At 37.6% G+C, this 26,255-nt stretch overlaps 1 protein-coding gene across 1 annotated transcript in view; it reads right to left on the bottom strand.

The window, feature by feature from the left end:
* The window catches only part of EYS (eyes shut homolog), a 1,726,005-nt gene that overhangs the window by 213,452 nt on the left and 1,486,298 nt on the right, over positions 1–26,255 (bottom strand). Inside the window, exon 33 of the mRNA XM_059941649.1 lies at positions 22,949–23,169. Coding sequence (XP_059797632.1) covers positions 22,949–23,169 — 221 coding nt within the window. The remainder of the gene's footprint in view (positions 1–22,948; positions 23,170–26,255) is intronic.

Raw genomic sequence — 26,255 nt, 5'->3', positions numbered from 1 at the left:
TCCTGTGCCTGTTAGAGAGGATGGTGATCTTTTTTTTTAACTGAAGTATAGTTGATTTATAATGTTGTGTTAGTTCCTGGTGTATAGCAAAGTGATTCAGTTATACATACACATATATACTCTTTTTCATATTCTTTTTCATTATGGTTTATTACAGGATATTAAATATACTTCCCTGTGTTATACAGTAGGACCCTGTTGAATGACCTTGTTTACAAAACAGAAACAGACACACAGACATAGAAAACAAAGTTAAGGTTACCAAAGGGGAAAGGGGGTAGAGGAGGTATAAATTTGGAGTTTGGGATAAGCAGATACAAACTACTATATATAAAATAGAAGATGGTGATCTTGACTTGGTTCATGGCAGTGGAGGTGAAGAGTGTGTGGCCTTTGATATATTTTAAATGTTGAATGAAATGGATTTACCGCTGGATTTCAGTGGGGGAGAGGGAAGAAGAGGGGATAGAGGGTTACTGTTAGTTTTCTAGCTTGGTTAGCTGGGAAGATGGTGCTGCTATCCACTAAAGAAGGGAGATGGCAGTCTGCCTTTGAGACATCCAGCTCAAGTTGGCAATCAGTTTATACAACAAGGATGATCAAAATGGGCATTGCAAGCGGGTAGATGACTCTTTCACTTACAGGAATGGATGGGATCATCTTGGAGAGGAAGTAGGGCATAACGAGCAGAGGACCGAGAAATAGTTCAGAGGAACTTCGAAGTTTAATAGAGAAGAAGGATCCCAAATAGTCATGGGAAGCTTAAACAGAGGTATAGGAGCAGCATGGTATAAGGAAAAGTGTTTCTGATTCCACTAATTGCTTGGCAGTCTGAAATTGAGTTTTAGCCTCATCTCTTCCATGAACTAATGAGAAGCAATGAGTTCTAGATGGATGGTCTAATTTGGAGTCATGTAAATCTAGGCTCAGAATCCAAGGCTAGAATTTACTGGCCAAGGGCAAGTTTTCCAGCTTTCTTAATCTGTTAAACTATAGGTTTTACTTGCAGGATTGTTATAAGAGGTAGACACAATAAAGATAAATCTCTTACTGTGGTGTTTAGTACATAATATGCCCTAATTTTCCCTTTCTTTCTCTCTCTTTCTTTTTTTGTCTTTCTTTCTTTCTTTCTTTCTTTCTTTCTTTCTTTCTTTCTTCTCTTCCTTCCTTCCTTCCTTCCTTCCTTCCTTCCTTCCTTCTTTCTTTCTCTTTCTTTCTTTCTTTCTTTCTTTCTTTCTTTCTTTCTTTCTTTCTTTCTTTCTTTCTTTCTTTCTTTTTCTTTCCCTCTCTCCCTTTCTTTCTTTCTTTCCTTCTTTCTTTCCCTCATTTTTTTTTGTTTGTTTCCAGTTTTATTGACATACAGCACTGTATAAGTTTAAGGTGTTATTCTGTTCTCAGCCATTACCTTTTACTTCTTAGATGATCTCCAATGTTTCTTCAAAAATATCTCCCTGTATATTCTATTTATCTTTTTTTCAACTCAACATTTAGACTTGGAAAAATGTAATAAATACTTGTTTGAAATGCAAAAACACCAAGCGAAATAGTAAAACCATATGAACTCATTTTATGAAAGGAAGTGAATGATTAAATGGACAGAAAAATAAGAGCAAGAATATTTTATACAAGGGAAAAGAAATATTCCAATTAGTTACACACTGAGAAGTGTGGGCAAGGACGTCTGAGATACTTCAAATATGACCCCCCAAAATTACGAGTATGTGGCTTCAAGTAGTAGTGACCCAGAGATGGCACAACCCTGTGCCCCAGAGCAGCCTGTCCCCAGGGTGGAGAAGCAGCGTTCTGGCTGTGGCGGAGGTGACAGCTTGCTGCAAACGTTGGCTGGCACAGGGCTTGTCACAGATCAGAGGTTTTCTTCCTCTCCTGCAGTAACTAAAAACTCACGGCCATTAAGAAAAAACCTTTAGGAGAAGAAAATGATTTGAACATACTGTTGGAGAATCTGCTTTTTTAGTAGCTCTAATTTCATTTAAATCTCATAAACTACAAGCACAATCCAATTACCATGAGTGGGGAAGTATTCATCTCCTGCACCTCATACCTGTGAGATCTTGTTCCATGACCTGTGAGGCTTCAGTGTGAACCCCAGGTTCACCTTTTTTGCTACCAGCAGACTTATCTCCCATCTGTAGGTGGCAGTAAGTTATTACCGGTTTTGTTACTCTGCTCAGTGGAAGATTCAATCCAGTTTAGAGAAACAGAATATAAAGAGAATACTGTTCTACCTTTGGGCCAATATAAAAAACAATAACTCTCAGGTTTTTTTCACGGGAAGTTTGGTTCCTTCTCCCATTTTAATTTGAGGTAAAATCGAAGTACTTATGTATTCTCAGTGGACTCTTTCTCTAGAATGAATTTATGTTCACATCAGGTTAAACAAACCTAGAACGAGAGAGTGAAGCTCAGCAGCTCAAGAAACCCACTGTTTCTTTTTTTTTTTTTTTTTTAAACATCTTTATTGAAGTATAATTGCCTTACAATAGTGTGTTAGCTTCTGCTTTATAACAAAGTGAATCAGTTATACATATACAATATGTTCCCATTTCTCTTCCCTCTTGCATCTCCCTCCCTCCCACCCTCCCCATCCCACCCCTCTAGGTGGTCACAAAGCACCGAGCTGATCTCCCTGTGCTATGCGGCTGCTTCCCACTAGCTATCTATTTTACATTTGGTAGTGTATATATGTCCATGACAATCTCTTACCCTGTCACATCTCACCCCACCCCCTCCCCATATCCTCAAGTCCATTCTCTAGTAGGTCTGTGTCTTTATTCCCGTCTTGCCACTAGGTTCTTCATGGCCTTTTTTTTTTTTTTTCCCTTAGATTCCGTATATATGTGTTAGCATACTGTATTTGTTTTTCTCTTTCTGACTTACTTCACTCTGTATGACAGACTCTAACTCCATCCACCTCATTACAAATACCTCCATTTCATTTCTTTTTATGGCTGAGTAATATTCCATTGTATATATGTGCCACATCTTCTTTATCCATTCATCTGTCGATGGACATTTAGGTTGCTTCCAGGTCCTGGCTATTGTAAATAGAGCTGCAATGAACATTGTGGTACATGACACTTTTTGACCTATGGTTTTCTCAGGGTATATGCCCAGTAGTGGGATTGCTGGGTCGTATGGTAGTTCTATTTGTAGTTTTTTAAGGAACCTCCATACTGTTCTCCATAGTGGCTGTATCAACTGTTTCTTAAGGTGATGTGTCGAAGCAAGATTAGTTCAGATCTTAAAGCCTGCTGTTATATTAAGCAAAAGCATTTTGCTTTTAAGCATATGAATATAGAACATCAAATAATCATTCTTCCAATTCCACAATAAAAATTATTTCTTTCTAAAGCACTCACTGATTTCCATCCTCAGTGTTTAAAAGAAACAAAAAACACCATGCATGAAAAAGAAAAGGAATTGTTGAATTGCCGTTCTTTTCTGCTTTGTCCTCTGCCCTGTGGTTGTTCATATGCAACGCCTGCTTCCTCACAGATGGAATCCACCAGTCCTGCCATTAAGGGGGACACAGCGGGACCTGTAGAGGATTTGTTGAAGCTAAAACCGACTTTACAATGTAGCTCTGAGCCTTGAAGCAGCATAAGTCACACCAGAAACACCAGATCCACAAGTATAAGGCAACTAGAGTGAAACATGAATTTCCCCCTCACACTTCTCCTCTTGTTAGTACAATTAAAACTACAACCAGCTCCTTTATTGCTTGTGATTTACCAGTTAGCCAAGTAAAGTGACAATTTCAGGCTACAGTAGACAGAGCCATAGAAAAAAGAAAACACAGCCAATCAGGTTAGGCAACTGCTGTCATGTTCTGCCAGCAGAGGCTGCCAGGTTTCTAAAGGAAAAACAATCTTCCCAGCACAGTGAATACCTTGCACTTCCACTTAGCTTAACTTCATGGACACTTCCTATTCCAGTAAGCCTGCTTGTACTGCTTTTATTATCTGGTTTTGGATTCTTCTAAAAGCATTTACTAGGGTTGGCTATTTTTTCTTTTTAATGGTTTGGGGATAAATACTTAGTATCCCCTTGCCTGGGCTAGCAGAATGTCTTTGGCCTACGAGAGCCTTTCTATTCGTGTATTTACTATGTATAGGGTGGGATTCTTCCTTTGTACAGGGTAGCTACTGTCACAGCTTGGTTCCTGTACAAGAGTCAAGAAGACAGGGATTCTGTCATTTTCCAATCTTTACTGCAGCAACAGGCAGAAGACAAGACAGGGTGATACCTATGTGTTCAAATGTAGGCTTTGCTGCCCCAGCAATCTAACAGGTAACATTTATGCACTGTTTTAATTCTTATTTTTAAGTGGTTTGTTTTTCATTTTAACAGAATGGTTCAAAAATTCAAAATGCATTTGAGTTTTGATGAGCAGGGAAGACCTGACCTTTTACCAAGCACTCAGGCACCAAACTGTCCTTCTTTCTTAAGAGTTGACTGGTCACTGCACGGGTCTGCAGGGCAGCGTGTAACTACCCGTTCACGAGAGGAACCTCTAGTCATCCCAGCTCCAACTACTGCCTGAATCGTTTTCGTGTGGAGAAGAGCATGGTAGCTGTGCCAGTTGCATTGATTGACTGACTTCAATAAAAATGTAAATAACTGCATGGTTTAGCTTTTGGAACTGCCTTGGTGTTTGTATGATCCGGGGAAATAACCAGAATCTTCTTGTCGCAGGGAGCTAGGAAGAAGGGGTAAATTAGATCCAGAAGATGGAGCTTGTACAGAAGATGTCATGCGTACCACGTGAAAAGGATCAGGAGGATTTAAGAAAACATTATTGAAAGAACAAGTGGCATAGGATTCAAACAGACTTGGGCTAAAATCCCAGCTAAGTCACTTATGACACTTGTTCTACAAACTTCAACAAGCTGTTTAACCTCTTTGAGCTTCAGTTTCCTTATTTTGTAAAATAGAGGCTGTAATGTCTCCTCTAAAAAGGTACATCGGGGCTTCCCTGGTGGAGCAGTGGTTGAGAATCTGCCTGCCAATGCAGGGGACACGGGTTCGAGCCCTGGTCTGGGAAGATCCCACATGCCGTGGAGCAACTAAGCCCATGAGCCACAATTACTGAGCTTGCGCGTCTGGAGCCTGTGCTCCGCAACAAGAGAGGCCGCGATAATGAGAGGCCCGCGCACCGCGATGAAGAGTGGCCTCCACTTGCCGCAACTAGAGAAAGCCCTCGCACAGAAATGAAGACCCAACACAGCCAAAAATAAATAAATAAATAAATAAATAAATAAATAAATAAATAAGTAAGTAAACCCAAAAAGTTAAAAAAAAAAAAAAAGGTACATCAACTAATGAGATAGAGTACTCAGCACCATTCACAAAACATAGAAAAGCACTTCAAAAGTGGTAGCTGCCCAAACAACAGCAACAGCAATGAGTCATTTCAGTAGAACCTCCCATTGGATGCAGTGTAGAGCTGAGGCTAAGCAGCCTGCCTGAGGCATAAACCCACCTCCATCACTGGTGTGACCTTGGATAGATTGCTTAACCTCTCTGTGCCTTAGCTTTTGCCATTAATACCATGGAGATAACCATAGAAGGAACTTTATTGCATTATTGCAAAGGTAAGTTGAAACAATGCATATAGAATAATTAAGACAGTGTAAGCAATTAAAGATGCCAGTTATTTTTACTATTGTTCCCTCTGCCCCCAACCTCATGGTTATCTGGAAATAGTATACAGGTAATCCATGTGGTGGGAGATGACAACAGGATATGTCTTTAAAACTCAGGTGTAGCCATACCCAGGGATTTCTCTGGAGGGAAGAGAGAGGCAGTGACTCAATGACACAGGTGATATTCTAGGAATCACAGGAAGCTACCTTGCTCTGAATATTTGCATCAAAGCATGGATGTGAGTCTCACACAAGTGAGTATTAAGCAAGGCTGGATAATTTTTTTGGACTTCTGAACAACTCACCATGTTTCAGTAGGTTCTGACTCTCAATGTTTAAATAAATCTGTGAATATTTGGAAACATTGGAAGTCTGTAATTAATCCCCATGGGCAGTATAGAAGCTGCTTGTTCAAATCAAAAAGAGCCTTCACATTCTCTCTTTTTCAACATCCTGCACCTATATAATAAAATGCCCCTGCATCTGGATGAGGCTTTGCAGTTTAAAGCATTTCCACACACGTAGCTTTGTTTCAGCCTCTTATAGCTCTGGGGAGTTGGCCCAGCCGGCATTTAGATCTTCTTCATCTTATGGGCAAGAAACCGAGGATTTGGGAGGTGAAATGACTTGCCCCAAATCACATAGCTTTTAAGCAGCAGAGTAAGTTAAAAAATTCCTCAGCAGCTTTTGATGAGATTGATTTGGCTGTTTATTTTTAGGTTATATAAGACTGTATTGTCACAAGTGCCATTGGAATTACTGCCACATTCTATTTTTTTTTTAAAATTCTGCTTTCTCTAATTATAAAAAAAGGAGACTTTTCTAATGAAAAGACGTGTGTGCCTTCTATACATATCTTCCATATTTATATCTGCTATTTGGGGCTATTTCAGTTTGACATTTCTCTGTTTTCTTCTAGGAATATTCTCTGAAAAAGACTCAGATATCAGAAAAATATTATGGATGCAGAGATTAGACAGGAGCTTTAGTTTGAAACAAAGATGTGCTAGCTCACACCATCATATTTTCAAGGACAAATAAAATCCTTTATTTTTGTAGTCTTGCTTGTAGTTTATTTGTCTACATCTGAGAAACAACAAAAGAATTACAGCTGGGTTTACAGATGCATCCAAAAGGGGAAAAACACACGGGTATATACGGAAGCATTTTTTTTTTTTTCTTATTCTAAAAAGTGAATGAAAAAATAAAAGCACCTATGATATTGAGATGGGAGCAGGAAAAGCAAGTGTGGGAGGATGGATAACCTTTGATGTCAAGTTGATTTCTCATATCTATGTGGTCCAATTTCAGTTTGAATATTAGCTGTGAGATCTGCAGTCCCCTGTTCTATAAGGGTAGAAAGGTGAAGACAGAATATTCCAGAGGTTTCTCAAAATTTTAATAAATATCTCTCCTGCCAGATGACCCCTGATAAACTGCAGTCTTCCTTCCAGTAAAAAGCTCACCCAGACGGGCTCAGAAGGGATGGTGTTCACCACTATTAAGTCTCCAGTCAGCCATGCCAGCCAGTTGAGAAATTTCACTGGAGTTTTTCCTTACTTGGCAGTTTTAGATGTTTTTGTCAGTAATGTAAATTGAAGAGGAGAGGAACTCAGTAGGAATATGTGAAAACTAAGTCTGTATTACATGAAATGTGCTTTGGGTTGTGCACAAGTTACACATAATATTTACCTAAAGGTGCAATGTATCAAAACTGAGCTTGTTGTGAAGGTGTACAGCATGAAGTCCATGTATTACACTTCTGTTTATGTTGTGCTTGTGCCGTGGCTTCACAGTGACACATTTCTCAGTAGCACATCAATATGCACAGTTCTTGATACCAGCACTTATACATTATATTGTGGCATTTTCATCCCCCTTAAACTTCTTGAGTGTTAAGGTTTATGATTTATTTATTGTGCTTTTTTTTGATGCCTTGCAAAATGGCTAGCATATAGTAGGTGCTCTGTATAGATGCTTGTTAAAAAGATCTGTTCCTTGTCTGAGAACAATTTCATAACACAAAATCCATGAAAACCTCAGAAAAGGAAATTTAAGATATTTCTAACCTGATTTTTATAAGTCTGGGCTTTAAAAGAGAGCCTGAGGATTTTTTGTTTTTTTCATTTCTAGTATGTAAGTTCTGGGCAAAAAGAATATCCCAATGGTTTTGGTATTAACTAACAGAGGGTGATAAATATTCTTAATCCCTTATCCCTTTAATTGTTATGGGCTCCTTAAATTACCTCATGCAGAATTATTGGGATTTATTTTGTTCTCTAAGAGGTATCATTATGATAAAAATAAAACAAAGATTTGAAGCTAAACAAAGATTGGAGGATCAATGACAAATGGAAAACCCTGCCTTTCCCATCGTTCTTGGCTCAGTATATTTGCAGGGGTCACTCCAAGTATGTGGGGATTGGACACCAGCCAGTGTGTCTTTGAGAACCCCATACCTCACTCCCATAGGACGGCCACATAATTTGTGGGGCCCTGTTCAAGATGAAAAGGCAGAGACCCTCGTTCAAAAAACAGAAAAAGAGCTTTGCACTTTCTCTGGTCGTCTCTCTCCCCTGCTGTTGCCATGTTCTCTGCTGTCTAACGCTGTTGTGTACCCAATCCCGACGCTCCCTGCTCCCACACCCAGGGCCTTGCCAGGAGTGGAGGCTGTGGGGACCGGCTGGGCGGGGACGGGGAGGCAGGTGCTGAAGAACTCTTCCTGGAGACCTGGGGAGTGTAGGAATGCAGGACTCCAGGGCCCTGGCACATGCCCCGCTCTCTCTCCTTACTTCATTTACAAAAGCCAAAATCAAAGGCGATATGTGGAGAGTTTCAAGACAGCAGCATCAGAGCATCAAGCCTCTGGTGCAGACCCTGTCCAGCGTGAAGCTTGCTGTGCAAATGCCATGGCCTCACACCTGGGACACGGGCTGCACGGCCCCCAGGAGGGAAGATCTATGGGATGATTAGCACAGCTTGCTAGTAGGAAGAAGCTATGCTTCTCTCCTCTGTCCTGGGGCAGGAGGGTTGACATTGCCTTTCTCCTTCTTCGTTGTGACTATTTCCTCTTTTGGTCTCCATTTTCATCTACTTTGTTTTATGTAAAAGTGATGAGGGAAAGGAAAATGAACCAGAAATTCTGATAAAGTATAATTTATACCAGTGAAGTTATGACTCTCATGCAAATATAATATGAATGCATGTCAAGGTTTTCTTTAACTCAGTTATTAATAAGGGAATCAGTAAGGTATCAAAACTAAAGAATATTTAAGAAAAAATATTAAGGTAAGATTGCTTGATTAGATATGAAGCTGGTTAACATCCATTTAGAGTACTTTTCCATTGGAAAAAAATTATTTTCATCTCTAGCTGACAAAAATCTACAAGTTAACCTCTGCCCCTACAAAGTTGTAAAATAAGACCAGACAATAGAAAGTCAAGGCCAGCACTAGAAACTGAACTCCCAGAACATCCAAGTAATCTTTTCAGCTGTTCCACGTTGAGGATGATTTATCTGTCAATGTAACTTGCCCCAACCTAGCATTATCTGAATGTTTACTTCATCTGATCACAATATTTAAACATCTTCTCAATTGTCCTCCATTTGCACAGAAATAGATGTTCAACATACACAATGGTAGAGTATAAAATAAGAAAATATTTCTCAATATATTTAAATCAGCAGGCATTTAGATTTCCCTTAATATTTAAATTAGGTATTATACTTCTAGACTTCAAACAACAGCATCAGAAGGGCCTTTAGATTCTTAGACAAATTTGACTTAGAAACATCTGGGTGATTTCTAGTGAGATGAGAAAAGACACTCAGGGAAGATAAATGTGTGCACATCACACAGAAGAGCAGATATGAAATTGAGCCTTGGGGTTAGGGCCCCTGGCTCCTGGTGCGGCGGGGAGGCAGTGGCTCTGAGCAGTTCCTCCTCATCTGGACATCAAAGTCTTCATCCATTCATGTCTGCATCCCTGTCCGGGTGTACAACTGCTTCACCCTCTGCTCAAGGGAAATTTCAAGCTCTCAGGACTCCTGAATCTGATAGTTGGTGGTCCACACCCAAGGCCAGTGAGGCACTGAGTCCCTTCCACTCCATCCTGACCCTTCCCTCCCCACCACCCTTCCCCAGTGCTGTCCTCTCTCCATCTTGGGAGCAGATAATGTTGCTCTGCCATCATGGATATAAATGTTTATAGCTCACATTTAGGACTAAAACAATTTTGAGGCTTTAGTTTTTATCTCTGTGTGGATGGGTAGATTAGGGAAGGGAACAAAAAGCCCCAAAGCCTTTGTGAGAGAGCAGAGGGGAAGGAGATGGGTTAGGTGAGTATTCAGGTGTGATCTTACTAGAGAGTTCTAATGTTCAGATAATTTCCTAACTCAACACTTAAACTCTAAAATTTAGACATGATTTTCTGTCAGTTCTATTGAATTTAAACTGTATTTATCATTAGACCTATTAATGTGGGACTAAAAAGAGAAAGTTGCATACCTTGAAACCTATGGAAAGGTGAGTTAGGCATGAATAAGGATTCTTGGTATTGTAGCATACAAAACCTACTTATAGTCCCAACTGTTGTGCAATCTTCTGCTTTGGAACTCTTTTAAGAGTAGAAAAAATCCCACTTGTTGAACTTTGTATCATCAGGCACTCACATTGCTTCTGAGAAAGAGAGTGTACTGTGTGATGGGAATAGGTATTTCTGGAAAAATATTTTTGGGGATGAAATTAGTTTAGAAACTTCTATGAAGTAGAGTTAAATGGGCTATATTCCATAAGACTTCTTTAACATCTTTAAATATGCTGTGAAACTCCAAGAGGGGAATATGAAATGGGATATTTTATGAATGTATCTTAAAAAATTGCTGTCTCCCTCTTCTTTTCCTAAGGAATGCTTATTAATATATCTTGAAAAATACTTTTGGAAATTCCCATCTAGTTTAATCCCCTCTTTGCAAAAATGATGGAAGTGATATCCAGAAATGGTTGGTGGCCTACTTAAGAGTAACGGTGAGACACAGACCTCCTGCCTGTTGGACTGGTCTGCAACGAGGAAGTTGTAATTTTTGTAGATAGCCGAGACTTTAATTGTAATTCTCAAGTGAAAATGGTTACTGAATCACTTAATTTGGACAACTAAGTTTTTTGTGTGATGGAGCAGGTAGTTAACTTATATTGCAAAGTTTGGGGCAGAGCATTGACTTAAAGTCTAGACAGTTGTGATTTATCCTGTCTCTATCATCAGTGTTGACTTGAACAAATCTCTGAACTGACACAACATTTTTCCATTTGTGAAACAGAAATCTAAATCTATCTTCCAAAGATACGTTAAGCCTTAACACCATTTTAAAATGAAATCACATCAGAACAATGTCATTATATCATTTTCCAAAAGAAAAAACACTTGGTGATAGTTAAGTTAATGGCAATTAGCAGTGTTAATATGTGGACAGTACTTGCTTGAAGCCACTATTGCATTTTAATGTCAATAAACAATAATCAAATTTATTTCCCAGTGTTTTTCCATCTAGTCTTTATATTTTCCATCTAGTCTTTATATTCTCAAGTCTTTAGCAAGTTTTAACTTTCGGCTCCAAATCACTTGGGGTTTAGGTAGGCAGGTGGGAAAAAGTTTCACTTCATTTTCTTAGACTAAAGGTTAAGCAATTTTCCTAAGGTATATAATGTGCCAGCAAATGGGCCAGGAACAAAATGTAAGGCTTGGAACTTTATCTACTGCTGAACCAAAAGGATTGGTTTGTTTCTTTCCTAAATTAATTATTTAAAGCATTTTGTAAATCTAAGCCAAGGGAGTCTGGAGCTCTCACATTTGATTCCAGCTTTAACTTTGTTCTGTTTTTATTTTGTTTGTCAAGGTTTTCACACAATTTTAAGTGTGATGTCTAATTATATGTAAAAATCATAGTGATTAGCACAGTTTACTAAATCTTTGTGTATGTGTGTGTGTGTGAGTGTGCGCGCGCGCGCATGCACGCGCATATGCACGGATGCAATCTGTAAGTGGTAAACCATGTAGATTTAAATAAGAACAAATACTTCTAGTTACAAAACAAACAGGTTTTAACACATAATTCCCCACTAAAAACTCATTAACAAATAGTTTTTTAAGTAGAACAGTCAAGGATAGCATCTTAGCAGCTCATATTTTGCTTGCTTGTTGCTTGAAGTAGAGAAAAAAAATGTTAGTATTCTATAAGAAAAGGAGAGGAAAGATGGTGTTCAGATGGGATTTAAGCCAGAGAGGTCTCTTATGCCCAAGAAGATCAATCAGGGTAAATGACTTCTCCATGTATTGTTACCTAAGGGTAGAGAAAATTGAAGATGAGATTTTTTCCCCCCACTTGTTTGACCTTGCTGCATAAATATGATGTAAAAACTATGTGTGGAATTTGACAGTGGTCTTTTCCCATTGGTCAAACCTTGAAGTATTTAACTCTTGGAGACTTTTCAAATTTGGTGTGAATGATACAATTTTTTCCATGTTTAACCTTATTTGTTCACATTTAAATACAATTGTATTTGGAATCACGACTTTAATGAAACTCTGCGGAGGACAGAAATGATTTCTGTCCCAGAAAAACAAATGCCCAACCCTTGTTGCTACACTCAAGGATGGCAGTAATAAAAGTGGTTAGAAAATCAATTTAAACTGCATTTGTACTTTACCAAGAAACCTGTGACACTTACAGTGGTACATTGGTGAGAGTTATGCTTTCCAAATACGTGATCGACTTTTGTAAGCAACTAAAAACGCTGCAGCTTCAGTCACACTCTCCAAGCAAAAATAAATGACCCCAAATCAATCCATTTTCACCATACCTGGCACTTGTAGAGTGGGGGAAAGAAATGAGATCAAAAAGATAAACAACAGGCTATGAAACCTGGGCTGTTTTAACCTAAGATTGCACTTTGTATGTATAAGTGAAAAAACTCATTTTATTCCACAGCCCTTAGCATAAGCAAAAGAGTATGTAGACAATGATGCCATGTCATATCCTTCTTTGTAAATCCCATGTTCACACTACTTCACACCAAAGAGGTGCTCTGCCATGCTGGTGGCGTGAAAGAGACACAAATCCTATTTTAATCAAGTAGACTCAGATTAAAATAACTTCTAAACATGGGTATTCCAGGAAAAAAAAAATAGAAAAAAATTACCAGAATACTATGTTATGATGCATTATGTTTAGTCTAAGTGATAAGGAGACTGTTTTTTCTTTTTTCCTACTCATAGCATTGATACATTTGCTTTTCATGTCCTGGAAGACTAAATGAGTTTATTCTTCTTAATACTGTCTTGCTTATGGTCACCTCCAGCTTGCTGAACATTCAGGATAGTGGGCGGGGGTGGGTGGTTAGCAATGAAGCACCTGTGACTCTCATCTCTTGGTGATGTGGAAAGGGGCTGGTGTTTAGAAAATGGTCAAAACTTAGAAATACAGCAGAAAGATAACTACACGTTTTATTAATATCATACTCGGGTGTTTTCTAATAGTCCTGTTCAAGGATTATGTAATTTTCTAGAAAAATGAATTTTTATTTGGCTCACTATTTACTATTGACCAGACTCTGGGAAGTTACATGCTCACTTGTAGAATTATGTCTGATGGAGATGCAAATGAGTACAGATTGGTAGAAAAGACAACCACAAATTTACACTTTATTCCTTTGTAGGATACTAATGAGTTTTGCCTCTAACCTAGTGATCTTATTCCAGCTTTCATTCTGTGCCTCTATATGCTCAGCCTCCTGAATTCTCTTTGAATCAGCCTTACCAACATACTGGTTCTGTCATTAATGAGATAAATAATTTTCAGCATGTGTTCACTATACACTTGTATGAAAGTCAGGTTTATAACTTTTTGAAAATTAAACTTTGATACTTGCCTTGAGTTACCTCCTTAGCCAAGAATCTGCCTAAGAGGGGCAAACGTTAGTCTAGATTTTATGGAGCACACAGCTTATATAATTTTTGATCCTTTATAACAAAAAGGATTGAAAAATACATATACAAACTTATGTGTAAAAGAGAATATTTATTTACAATGAGAAAAGAAATCACAATGAATTACAGGGAAACAAAGAGATTTAGCTATCTCTCTGAAATCTCCTTAGGCTCTTCATAGGAAATGCTTACATGGAAATGGTTCCTGATTGCAGCCTGGTTTCTTCTCTGAAAGAGGACTATTAAAAAACCACTGCAATTCCTAGCAACTCCCGGGTCTCAGAAGGACATCTGCAAGGGTGGGAACCTCTATGCTTCATTAGCTTCAGAGAAAACCAGCTCTGCTACTGGGCAAGGGAGCACCAGCAGATAAAATGTGTCTGGGAGGAGCAAACCAGAGAACTTTGCCCCTCAGGAAGCTGTGCCAGGGAGTGGCCCCTTGGGCAGGGCTTGATGAATACTCACACACATGTGTGTCAAGAGACCCAGGACTGAACTTCTGTTATAGGGAGAACATACAAAACCCTAATGGCACCAGTTAATCAGAAAACCTTTGTACATTCTTGCCTCCTTTGTCATAGATTAATTGACCATAAGTGCCTGGGTTTATTTCTGGGCTTTCTATCCTGTTCCATTGATCTCTATTTGTTTTTGTGCCATTACTATACTGCTTTGATTACTGTAGCTTTGTAGTATAGCCTGAAGTCAGGGAGCCTGATTCCTCCAGCTCCATTGCTCTCTCTCAAGATTGCTTTGGCTATTTGGGCTCTTTTGTGTTTCCATAAAAATTTAGTATCTTCAATAAGTGGTGCTGGGAAAACAGGACAGCTACATGTAAAAGAATGAAATTAGAACATTCTTTAACACCACACGCGAAAATAAATTCAAAATGGATTAAAGACCTAAATATAATACCAGATGCTATAAAACTCCTAGAGGAAAACATAGGCAGAACACTCTTTGACATAAATTGTAGCAATATTTTTTTGGAACTGCCTCCTAGAGTAATGGAAATTAAAACAAAAACAAACAAATGGAACCTAATGAAACTTAAAAGCTTTTGCACAGCAAAGTAAAACATAAACAAAACAAAAAGACAAACCACAGAATGGGAGAAAATATTTGCAAATGATGCAACTGACAAGGGATTAATCTCCAAAATATACAAGCAGTACATACAGATCAATATCAAAAAAAAAAAAACCCAATCAAAAAATGGGGAGAAGATCTAAATAGACATTTCTCCAAGTAAGACATACAGCTGGCCAAAAGGCACATGAAAAGTTGCTGAACATCATTAATTATTAGAGAAATGCAAATCAAAACTATAATGAGGTATCACCTCACATTGGTCAGGAGGGCCATGATCAAAATGTCTACAAATAATAAATTCTGGAGATGGTGTGGAGAAAAGGGAACCCTCCTACACTGTTGGTGGGAATGTAAATTGGTGCAGCCACAATGGAAAACAGTATGGAGGTTTCTTAAAAGACTAAAAATAGAGCTACCATATGATCCTGCAATCCCACTCTTAGGCATATATCTGGAGAAAACCATAATTTGAAAAGATATGTGCACCCAAATGTTCATTGAAGCACTATTTATAATAGCCAAGACATGGAAGCAACCTAAATGCCCATCCACAGATGAATGGATAAAGATGTGGTATATATATATATATATATATATATATATATATATATATATATATATATATATATTTACATATATACACATACACACAATAGAATATTAGCCATAAAAAAGAATGAAATTATGCCATATGTAGCAATATGATGGACATAGAGATTATCATATTAAGTGAAGTAAGTCAGACAGAGAAAGATAAAAATCATGTTATCACTTATATGTAGAATCTAAAACAAAATTATACAAATGAACTTATATGTAAAACAGAAATAGATCCACAGGCATAGAAAACAAACTTATGGTTACCAAAGGGGAAAAGGGAGGGAGGGATAAATTAGGAGTTTGGGATTAACATATACACACCTCTGTATGTAAAATATATAACCAACAAGGACCTACTATATAGCACAGGGAACTATGCTCAATATTTTGTAATAACCTATAAGGAAAAAGAATCTGAAAAAAAACCCCCAGATATATATGTATGAATAACTGAATCACTTTGCTGTACACCTGAAATTAACACAACATTGTAAATCAACTATACTTCAATAAAATAAGCTGAATAAAAAAATAAGAAAGCCTTTTAATCCTTAAAATTAAATCCCTCTGCCCTAAAATAGCCCCAAATCTGGAGAAACTGGAAACAGAAGAGGGATAGAGAGGCATCAGGCAGAACACATCACATTCTTTCCCTGTTCAACTTCTTGATCTGGGGGTCTCTCCAACTAGGCAGGGGGTAGGAGACAGCCCAACTGGATATGAGTTAAAAGTTTTAAACTGGAGGAGGTTGAACCATATGCTTTTAATATGTGAACATGAACCTAAATGATATTCTGTTAAGGGAAAGTAAAGAGAACCCATGAAGTATGTTTGACCTCAGTGAAAGGAGAAAAATAAAACTGTTTATATTTGCACCCCATAAACGTTAAACTGCTTTCCATGAATGGAGTACATGGATAAATATTGTAAATGCACAATTAATTAACACAATTAAAGAAATGGGAACACCACATATGCTTCTAAGTTTTTACCTGAAACTTGGTGGGACGTTTTCCCTTTTCCCCTTGTTTGAGCAGTAGGGGCCACCTACAGCTGAGATGTTTCGATGCTCAGCAGACTTTTACAGATGAGAATGATCTAACCAAATACAAAGTAGTCCTCTAGTACAAGAGACATTTAAATCCTGAGGACAATTTCAAACATGTTGAATGCAGACAGAACAGCAACTAAGAAGAGGGGTTAAATATTTGAAGATGTTATTAGTCTAAATGTGTGGTGAGAAATTGACATTAAATAGGCACTTTTCCTCCTTGGTATTTAGAGGACTTGGGTAGACTGCTGGACTGGATTAGGGGTAATCTTCCAGGATACAGAGTATTAACTAAAAGTTCTCCATAGTGTTGCCTAGTTACATGCCACTGTGACATGACGGTGAAGACAAGTGGACATTTGTGGAGTGTCATCACTCACTACAGAACAGATGCAAAAATTAGCACACAATACCCAGATTCATTGTGTTCTGTAGTAGTTGTCACTATTGCAATTTCAAGTTCAATTTATGGCTCCTCCCTCATTCTGAAGTGCTAAATGATTCGAAAACTAAATACCTCAGAAATCATGAAAAATGACTTTTCACCTGACAATGTCAAAAAACAAGTCTATGAAATGAGATAATAGGGAAAAATGGATTGAAAGAAAAGAATGAAAGAAACGAGCTTTTACTTCTATTCTCACTGGACACGGAGGGCAATGAAAGTTACCTAGTGTTAAGAAACACATGTACACTTTTCTGAGGTTCTTGTTGCAGTTAATTTTATGTGTCAACTTGATTGGTCACAGGATGCCCAGATAGCTGGCTAAACATTATTTCTGGGTGTATCTATGGGTCTTCTGTAGAAGACATTTGTACTTGAATTGGTAGACTGAGTAAAGAAGCTGGCCCCTCCCAATGGGGTGGGCCTCACTCAACCCCCTGAGGGTCTGAGCAGAACAAAAGAGGAGGAAGGCTGGGATTTCCCTCTGTCTGACTCTAAGCTGCGACTTTGACCTTCTGCCATCAGCACGCCTTCGGATTCAAACTGGGATCTACACCACCAGCTGTCCTGGTCTCCAGCTTGCAGGTGACACATAGTGGGACTACTCAGCCTCCATAATTAAGTGAGCCAATGCTTTATAATGTATATCTATCTATCTATCTATATCTATCTATCTATCTATCTATCTATCATCTATCTATCTATCATCTATCTACCTATCTATCTATACATTGCTTAATATGGAAAAATTAAATTGAGTTGGACTTTCCTGGTCAATTAATTGACTAAAACTATATCATCCATCTGTTGGCATAGTGCAGTGATCTACAAACTATGGCCTTTGGACCAAATTTTGCCAGACACTTATTTTTATAAATAAAATTTTATTGGAACACAGCCACATACATTTATTTATATATAGTCAATGTCTGCTTTGATGTTACAGTAGCAGGGTTGAATAGTTGTGAGGCAAAGTCTAAAATATTTGCTATCTGTCCCTTTACAAAAACAGTTTGCTGACCCCTGCCCTAGCACATGGAGGGCAGCACTGGCTAGTGATGAATCAAAGCTAAGAGAACAAGTAGATACAGAAAGATCACATTCATTCGCATCTAGGGATTATTGACTTTCAAGGCATGGTCAAATCCATTCCTAAATGCTTAGCTCCTGGCATGAATTTAGATTAAGTCTAAAATTCATGTCTCAATAATTATTCACTATAAAGCCAGTGACATACATTCTTGGTGCAGTTGTTATACAGGGTATATTCCCAAACCTGATGCTCCATTTTAATTATTGTTTAACCTATTTTAAAACATCTGACACAGAAAGGAGAAAGTGATTTAAATGTCATTTGTTTAATTTGGTAACCTTCCCTTGCCCTTTGGAAGCAGCTTGTTCAAAGTCCACAGAGATTTGGGTACTCAGAATAACCCTTCCGTATCACTTTTCTAAACTGAATTTTGCTACATGCAATTTGGATTTCTCTGAAATGAGCAACCACTGGGGTTTGAAAATTCTAACACAGATTTATAACAAAATGAAAAACACTGGATACTGTCCAGAAACATGTGATGGTACTCAAATCAGAATGACATTTGCTCAGTAAAGCTGCTGAAGTGTCACTCCCCTTAAGACTTTTCAACATGAAATTTGTCTTCTTGTAAGCAGATCACTTTCATAGACAATGTACAATAGAAACAGCACTTAATAACAGCAAATTATATTAACCAAGCTGCTAAAATTAGTGAAGATTTTGTTTATAAATAGCTATACAGCTGTGTTTTATTTTGTGAACCCTAAAGTTTAGCTCTATCTGGTACTGAACCTCTGTTCACTCACCATTTTACTCTTGTCTAGAGCACACTTCTTTTAGGGTTATCTCTTGTTAAACCACTATTATTCTTTACAAGTTGGGAAAAGTGGGCTTGTATTCCCAGAAGACACCCATTAGAATGCTCAGGGTTGTGTGTGTGTGTGTGTGTGTGTGTGTGTGTGTTTGTAGACTGAAACACTTCTCCCTCATTAGGAGACATTCCCCAACCTTTAGATGAGAGTCCCTGGACTAGAACAATTAAACTGTGATGAGAAATTATTATTTACATTTTCAAATGAATACATCATGTGCACACGCTAGAGTCTTAAAATACTAGTGTCTTTATATCTTGAGACAAGAAAGCAGAAAGGTACAAGTCCTTTCTTTTTGTCTTTGTAATAATGACTCTTTTATTCTGAACATAGATGATTTATTACTTTGGAAATAAAATAATAAAACTTGTAGACATAAAAAGAATTCCATCAAGTAATTTCATCCATCCCCTTTGGATCCAGAAATGTTGAATACTAATATAACTTATATAAATTGCTCTGCTATTTTGAAAGCTGTCTTGAATCTAATCTCCCTTTCTGGGAAAGTTGGAGAAGAGAAAGGAAGTTTAGAAGTCTGCCTGGCTAAGCCCAGGAGTGGGATCAAGTCAGATGGTGTGGACAGACTCAAAGGGTGAAAAGGGTTGGAAGTGAGTTTGGAAGATCTTGGAGAGATGCATTTTATGATGTGGCAGCACATAGAGGAAAGGAGCCTTTGGCTTTGACCAGCAACATAGATGAGAAGTAAGTTTCCAAAGGCATTAAGCTAGTTCAGATCCATGTTTTCTATATTAGAAAACATGGCTCAGTAGCAGTTTCTCTTGGTTTTTTGGCTGGAAAACTTTACACCACTCATTGTATTCCAAGTGTGGGCAGGTGTCTGCTGGGGGCAGGTTGTTGGTTTTGGTAGTGGTTCTTAGGACCTACTTCTTTGATTTGTGTTCTTCTCCTTGTACTGAACATACTCACAGCCTCTCAGAGGTCTCCTTCAGTACATATTCTGGTTCTCTTTTTGGGTTGCTGCACAGACTGCTGAAGTGCTCTGCTATGATTGTGTGCTGGTGTTTTAGACAGAACAGAAGGAAAGCAGCATTCTCATTCTGATGATCTTCCCTGTGGATCTATAACTATCTGTGCTCTTCTCGTATTAAACTTTTGACCTCCTAGGGGCTGTTCTTATGATCCTTCTGAGAAGTCTTTTTTTTTGTTATAGTTGTTTGGGAACTGACCAGCTCCAGTGTATGATGGTGTTGGCATGCACAGGGAGATGCTGAAATGAAGTCACAGTTGCCATAGATCAGCGTGTTCTGGATGCAGTGATGCAAAGGGTGGGTTATGGAAGTTCAGCATTGGCAACCAAGATAGAAATCTTGTTGTTCATAGGATAAGAAGTGTTTTATTTGTTGGATACACAGCTGGTAAGTCTCCATTTGACTGGCCATAAGAAAGCACGTACAGATCTGGAAGACCTTAAATAGTGTTTGCCAAAGTCTGTTGACATTTGAGTGGATTCCTCTAGAGTAGAGGTTGAGAGTTTGAAAGATTGAGAAATGGATATGGAAAGCCAGAATAATGTATGTGACAGAAGAGAGATACATTTCTGTGGGAAGTTTCACCCTAAAGTTTGAAGAGCTGGTAAACTTCTACGCTAGAGTGAAAACTCCTTGTGTGCAGGACAGTCTTGACTACACATCTTTGCTTCACAAAATCCTTGGTTATTAGTTGTCCCTCTGGAAATATTTGCTGGAGGACATATAAGAGAATGAACAGACAAAGTATAATTCAACCTAGGACTGCTTATAACTATCCTACTAGGATGACTATCCCGACTTTTATTTTCAAGTATATATTAAATAACAAGATTGGAAGTAATGTGAGGTTCTTTTTTTTTTAATTATTAGCACCTTTAATTATTATTTATTTATTTGTTTATTTATTTATTTTTTTTGGCTGTGTTGGGTCTTCGTTTCTGTGCGAGGGCTTCCTCTAGTTTGTGGCAAGCGGGGACCACTCTTCATCGCGGTGCGTGGGCCTCTCATTGTTGCGGAGCACAGGCTCCAGATGCACAGGCTCAGTCGTTGTGGCACAAGGGCCTAGTTGCTCCGCGGCATGTGGGATCTTCCCAGACCAGGGCTCGAACCCGTGTCCCCTGCATTAGCAGGCAGATTCTCAACCACTGCACCACCAGGGAAGCCCGTGAGGTTCTTTTAATTTATGAAAATGAGAGGTTTATTTTATTTAACATGTTCCTGGTTTACAATATCTGAGACAATTACTGTTCTAAAATAAAACAAACTCTTCCCTACTTCTCTAAGTTGGTGATGTTAGATATTTATGCAGAAAATTAGAGGGTATTTATATTCTATGTTATATAACAAAAAATTACTACACAATCAGCAGCTTAAAACAACACACATTTATTATCTCATTGTTTCCCTGAGTGAAGAGTTTGGGAAGGCCTCACTGGGTCCTCCGTATAAAGTCTCACAAGCTCAGTCAGTGTGTTGGTCAGGTTGGGGTCTTATCTCAACATTCAGTTGGGGAAAGATCTGCTCCCAAGCATATGTGATTTGTGGTAAAATATAGTTTCTTGCAGTTATAGGACCAAGGACTTCAGATCTGCTGGCTGTCAGTCAGTGGTCATTCTGGTTACTGCTGCCCTCACTGCCTTGTCACATAGACTTTCCCCAAATTGCTTCACACTTTATCAAAGCTGGCAAGAGACAGAGTCTCCTTGCTCACAATCCTGTGTGACATAATCATGGAAGTGACATCTCATCACCCTATTTTATTGGTTATTCTGTTGATTAAAGGCAAGTCACGTGTTTCAGTCATTAGAAAGTCAAGAGGAGAAGCTTTTATCCTGTTTCTATTTCACTTAATTAAGCAAAAATGCATTTTTTTTTTTCTGCAGAGTTCTGAAGTTTGTCCTGCTGGATAATTTTTGCATTATTACAATTAAAAAAATAATTGTTATTAATGGATTCCTTATAAAACAGAATACTTAATAAGTAAAGGCTTGATTTTGTTTCCTTCAGACAAGTGACCATAGCCAAGTAAAATTCATTCTTTTAAAATCCTTTAGAACTTTATCTGTTATACTTTACCTATGTGAGGTAGGTTGTTATTTTACAAATGTGTAAATTAAGTAACAGACTTAGACACAGTTAATCAGAAGCAAAGGCTTTAGACACTCTAAGAGCTGATACCTTCCTTTCTCACTATGTGTTTTCTTCAAGTTTATTATGGTCAGTCTGTGATTGTCTGGTAAATATATCACCCTGACTTTATCACATCTGTCCATTCCTCTGTTTTGTCTTGCCATTTTGTTCTCTCCATCTGTCTGTTTTCTTTTTCTATTTGAGTGATTACTTTCAGAGCCCATCTCTGCCTACCATTTCCTATCCTACTTTTTTGATAGAATTTTTCTCTTTCTCACATTATGCACATAGATGTTTAGGTTTACAGTGTCATTAACTACTTGATAACTTGTCCCTTAGAAGCAATGACGTGAATTAATTAAGATAGTTCCTGTGAGATTTGGTCAATTTCTCCTTGACTTGAATTATTATAATCTGTACATGTTTCAGCTTCCACTCTGTCATTATTTGTAGCCCTGAAATAAAGATTTCTCAGAGGATTGAAGAAATAGGAAAATATTTTCTATACTGCCCAAATGAGACTCCCTCAGAGTCAATTCACTTAAGACATGTTAGTGGAACAGAAAGTAATTTTAATTAAGATCTTCTTAAGCTTATAAGCATCATGAATCTTTACTTCAAGGTGGAAAAAAGTCTATGTAAGATATTTCCTCCTTGAAGTAAAAATTGCCGATACAAAGAAGAAATGGATATAGGTATTCTTTCTCCATCTCTAATCTTAGAGACCTAAGTATATTTGTTTTTAAGATGAAGCAAAAACAAACAATAAAATTAATGCATCAAAACCATTACCAATGAATAATCTCTCATTCATGTTTTCAAAGAGCAGAACACCTTGGTAAAATTACACTTAGATCCATTTAAAATTGCCAAAATCAGGTCTAGTTACCTAGTATTTTCAGAGTTCAGGAATTTCTGACATTGGAACCACAATATATAAATTTCTTTGAGCAAACATCATCGTCTAGGTGATGTACACAAAAACTTGGAAGTTCCAGACCTTTCTTTTGTATCACCCAAATGACAGTGCTGCTGGTTTTGTTGTTTTAAGAATTTGGCTGGAGGGCAGGAGGCTAGTACATACCTGACACAGGTACCATTATTGCGGCACAGATGACGCTCACACCGAGGGATGTGGCAGTTTTCAATGTTTTTCCCACTCAGGGCTTCATCGATGAGGAAGAATTCTTTGTTGTTTACTTGAAGCTCTTGAATGCAGCCCTTGAATCCACAAACGTGGCCTGCATTCTTAGGAATCTTAACATTTGCAGGGATATGGCCAAGGAACAATTTTTCAAAATATACCTTTAGGAAAAATAACAAAAAATCTTTTTATGAAGTGTTATCAGATTATATGGGAAAAACCTAGATGTTTTGTTCTGTAATTACATGTATTGATGTGTTTTTCTGCATAAAACAGGCTGTAATTTCTGCTTAATTTTGTCATCACTAGTAGGTGGTGGGATAAGTTACTTTAGAAAAGGGCGTTTATTTTGCAATTTTTTTGTACCTCTCACAGTATCTAATAAAATTTAGTAAAAAAAAAAAAGGGGGGGGGCGGTATTCAACAAACCTTGCTGATTGATTACTTTGAAAGGTATTTTGGAATGCAAGGGTTTGCATTTTAATGCGAACATTACCAAATAATAATGGATAAGGAAAATGAAGCCTTGTTAATTAACTACTATTAGGGATTGAATTTTCTCCCCCTAAAATCATATGTTAAAGTCCTAACCCCCAAAACCTCACAAGGTGACTTTGTTTTTTTTTTAATTTATTTTATTGAAATAAAGTTGATTTACAATGTTGTGTTAATTTCTGCTGTACAGCAAAGTGATTCAGTTATACATATATATACATTTTTTTTGATAGTTCAAAAAACTATAATAGCAAAATTAATTAACAACTTAATGTCTATCAAAAGAACAGTCTTTTTCATATTTTCTTCTATTGTGCTTTATCACAGGATATTGAATACAGTTCCCTGTGCTATACAGTAGGACCTTGTTGTATATCTATTCCATATGTAATAGTTTGTATCTGCCAATCCCAAACTCCCAATCCATTTCTCCCCCTTAACCATATGGCTGCTCTCTATGTCTGTGAGTCTGTTTCTGTTTCATAGATAAGTTCATTTGTGTCATAATTTACATTCCACATATAAGTGATATCATATGGTATTTGTCTTTCTCTTTCTGTCTTATTTCACTTAGTATGATAATCTCTACGTCCACCATGTTGTTGCAAATGGCATTATTTCAGTCTTCGAAATGGCTGAGTAGTATTCCATTGTATATATGTACCACATCTTCTTTATCCAGAATGTGACTTTATTTGAAAATAAAGCTTATACTCATTGGCTTGAGTGATGATAAAGTCATTTGCACAATGTAACTGCTACTTGATCTCTCCTTTCCCTCCCCGCAGCAACATATATAAATTGAACTCTCATCATTTAGATGTATGTAAAATGCAACTCCCCTCAATAAGACTTTATGAGCTGCAAATAGAGCCTGGATGGACTGGTAAATGAGACCCTGACCTTCAGGGCTGTTGGGCATATGACAGACAGATGTAGCAGGATTTGTGAATTTATATCTCTGACATCCTTATCTCTAAACACTCTAAACGAAAACACTCCAAGCTGATGTCTGAAAAGTATTTAAATTGATATTACAGATTCATTAATATGGAAAAGTGTGATTGTAAGAATTAAAAAACTAGAAACAAATAACTAAGTTAGGACACCAGGGAGAGGAGAGAATGGGAGATGCCCAGGAATATCACTTAATATTTACACTAATATGTGCTGGTTTGATGTACGTGTGCTTTTAGAGAACAGAAGCATGTTCAATTCTAGGAACACCAAAGCATCTCCACGACCCATAATAGATCAAACTAACTATTATTGGAGCTCTTGTTCTTATTTTAATAACTCAGGCTCTGTTCCAAAGGGCAGTCCTTCAGTTTTTCTCTGAGTACTTCATATAGGATTCAGATATACAGTCATCCAGAGGATAGCTCTCTTTGAGTACAGTGGGGTGGAGTCTTCACAGTGTATTGATAGAGCCCTTATGCAGATAGGAGTACATCTGTTTGTTTTCACATCTTTTCTCATATTTAGGTGAATTACTCTAGCAACCAATTAGCAGAGCTCTTTTATCAGCTAAGGTAAGTGACTCACTGCTAATGCAATCTGGGATTCATCGTGAACTTACAGACTCAGCGAATCCAAGGCCATGGCCTTCCTCTCACTGAAGACCTCTGACATTTTTGTGTATTGATTACACACCTAGAAGAGCAAACCTTTCACTGCTTTGACAAGTGTGCCGTTTTAGCACAAAACTGATAGAGAATGTAAAAATACCTTCCTCTTCTGTCAGTTGTAGGCAGATCTATGGCAGAGTCTACAGAGCTGTCTATGATTTATTAGATCATTAAAGACACCCAAACAATGGAAGTAGATGGCTCTGTATTTCTTCTGATCTGAAGCCTAAACTTCGTTGGAATGCTGAAACGTCTAAAAGAGCAGCTGCCATTGACTGCACATAGATAACCATTAGAATGGTTGACTTCCTCCATCCTGGGCTCTCAATTATCCAAGAGCTGCCTTTTGTGTGTATAATCATTCCTAAGGAGACAGGTCTTTAAATAAGTCTTTTCTAATAACTCCTTGTGAATCCGACTATGGAGAATAGAGTCTGACATCAAGATATCATCTTACAAGATAAAACCACAGAGAACAGACATGGACAATCAAGGAAGGATCATCAAGATAATGAAAAATATGAATAGTGACTGAGGAAAAAAGGCTCCACATCTGACAGGAGAGAAATGAACATTCTTTTTCCCCTCAGAGTGTCTCTTTAAAGGAAAAATATAGTCTCTCTTTTACAGTAGGTAGGAGTAAAATAAGAAAATAGGTAAAAGACGAAACATTTCTAAAAACTGGAGGCTGGGGAGTGGGGGAGGTAGATGAGAAGCTGCTTTATCTCCTTTTTGTTTTGTTTTAACTTAAATTTAGATATTGGAATACTACATACATTTCTGTAGTGATGTCTTGATTCAATGTATAGATTTGTCTTACAGTCTCAAATCTTTCTGAAGTCAAATAACTTTGATGTTAATGGGAAGGTAATGGCAAATGCACTTTTTACTTAAGATTAACTATTGAAGTGTACTTATCTTTAGCCAAGAATATGATGACTTATAATTGGAATGAACTGACTTTTACTTGTGTTGTTACCAAATTTTTGTTTTTAATATTATCTGAATTGTATGCAGACAAATTCAAAATCAGAAACATCAGTAAAGATGGATAAGTGATGTTAGGTAGTGTTTGGGAAGAAGGTTTTATTTAAATAACTTTCACATATGATTTGTCTTAAATT

Source organism: Balaenoptera ricei, chromosome 12, assembly GCF_028023285.1.
Source record: "Balaenoptera ricei isolate mBalRic1 chromosome 12, mBalRic1.hap2, whole genome shotgun sequence".
Taxonomy (NCBI): Eukaryota; Metazoa; Chordata; class Mammalia; order Artiodactyla; family Balaenopteridae; genus Balaenoptera; species Balaenoptera ricei.
Note: the sequence above shows the minus strand (reverse complement) of the source record. Positions and strands in the feature narration are given on the sequence as shown.